Below are 1,154 nucleotides of genomic sequence, written 5' to 3' on the forward strand. Positions count from 1 at the left end.
AATATTGATTTTTTAAGAATATTTTATATATAAATTATTTATATTAAAATAAATAATTTTATATTATAACAATAATTTTTTTTATAGATATGGCACGTACTAAGCAAACTGCACGTAAATCAACAGGAGGTAAAGCTCCTAGAAAACAACTTGCAACTAAAGCTGCACGTAAAAGTGCACCATCCACGGGTGGTGTAAAAAAACCACATCGTTATAGGTAAAAATATTATAAATTTAATTATATTATAATGAATTATTATTATAATTTTGATAATTTTATGTATTATAGACCTGGTACTGTAGCACTTAGAGAAATCAGAAGATATCAAAAGTCAACAGAATTGCTGATTAGAAAATTACCATTTCAACGTTTAGTTCGTGAAATTGCACAAGATTTCAAGACTGATTTAAGATTTCAAAGTGCTGCAATTGGAGCATTACAAGAAGCTTCTGAAGCATATTTAGTTGGATTGTTTGAAGATACAAATTTATGTGCAATTCATGCTAAACGTGTTACAATAATGCCTAAAGATATTCAGTTAGCAAGAAGAATTCGTGGTGAACGTGCTTAAATAATTCATATCTCAGATCTCTTGAGTTTTTCTTTTGTCGAATTTATATTGTTATTGTATTTATGAATATTCTTGCAATCAAATTCATTGTAACTGAATCTCTTTTTCTCATAAGTCATTAATTATAGATAAACACTGCCAAGTCCTGTGAATTATAAAAATGCAGAGACAAAATATATTTAACTATCATATCAAGTAGTGTAGTTAAATACATTTATAATTTAATTATAGACAAATATAAAAAGCAGAAAGCAGAAAATGGAGTATGTAGTTCATAACAAATAATAATATCACTTTATATGTATAATTCATATTTTAGTATTATATATAATAATAAGTATAACATAAGCGACACAATATAAGCAATATAATGTAGATTTAATGTTTTGCAAATGAAAATCATTTATATTCATTATTACATTTACTTTGTGATTAACATAGTTTCTAAATATAATTTTCTATGTTATTGTCAAGTTTAAACTTATAATTTAGGTTAGATTAAATTTTTAATATATAAGAATTCTTATGTACTAGTATTATAATATGCTTAGTACTATAGTCTTTCAAAAAAAAAAAAAAAAA

The 1,154-nt window shown here is 24.0% G+C and overlaps 1 protein-coding gene across 1 annotated transcript in view; it reads left to right on the top strand.

Moving 5' to 3' along the window:
- LOC102679997 (histone H3.3) overlaps positions 1 to 1,137 on the top strand; it is a 1,833-nt gene extending 696 nt beyond the window's left edge. Inside the window, exons 2-3 of the mRNA XM_006616628.2 lie at positions 88 to 217; positions 290 to 1,137. Coding sequence (XP_006616691.1) covers positions 90 to 217; positions 290 to 572 — 411 coding nt within the window. The 5' untranslated portion in view covers positions 88 to 89 and the 3' untranslated portion in view covers positions 573 to 1,137. The remainder of the gene's footprint in view (positions 1 to 87; positions 218 to 289) is intronic.
- Positions 1,138 to 1,154: the final 17 nt, after the last annotated feature.

This window comes from Apis dorsata, unplaced genomic scaffold (genome assembly GCF_000469605.1).
Source record: "Apis dorsata unplaced genomic scaffold, Apis dorsata 1.3 scaffold_269, whole genome shotgun sequence".
NCBI lineage: Eukaryota > Metazoa > Arthropoda > Insecta > Hymenoptera > Apidae > Apis > Apis dorsata.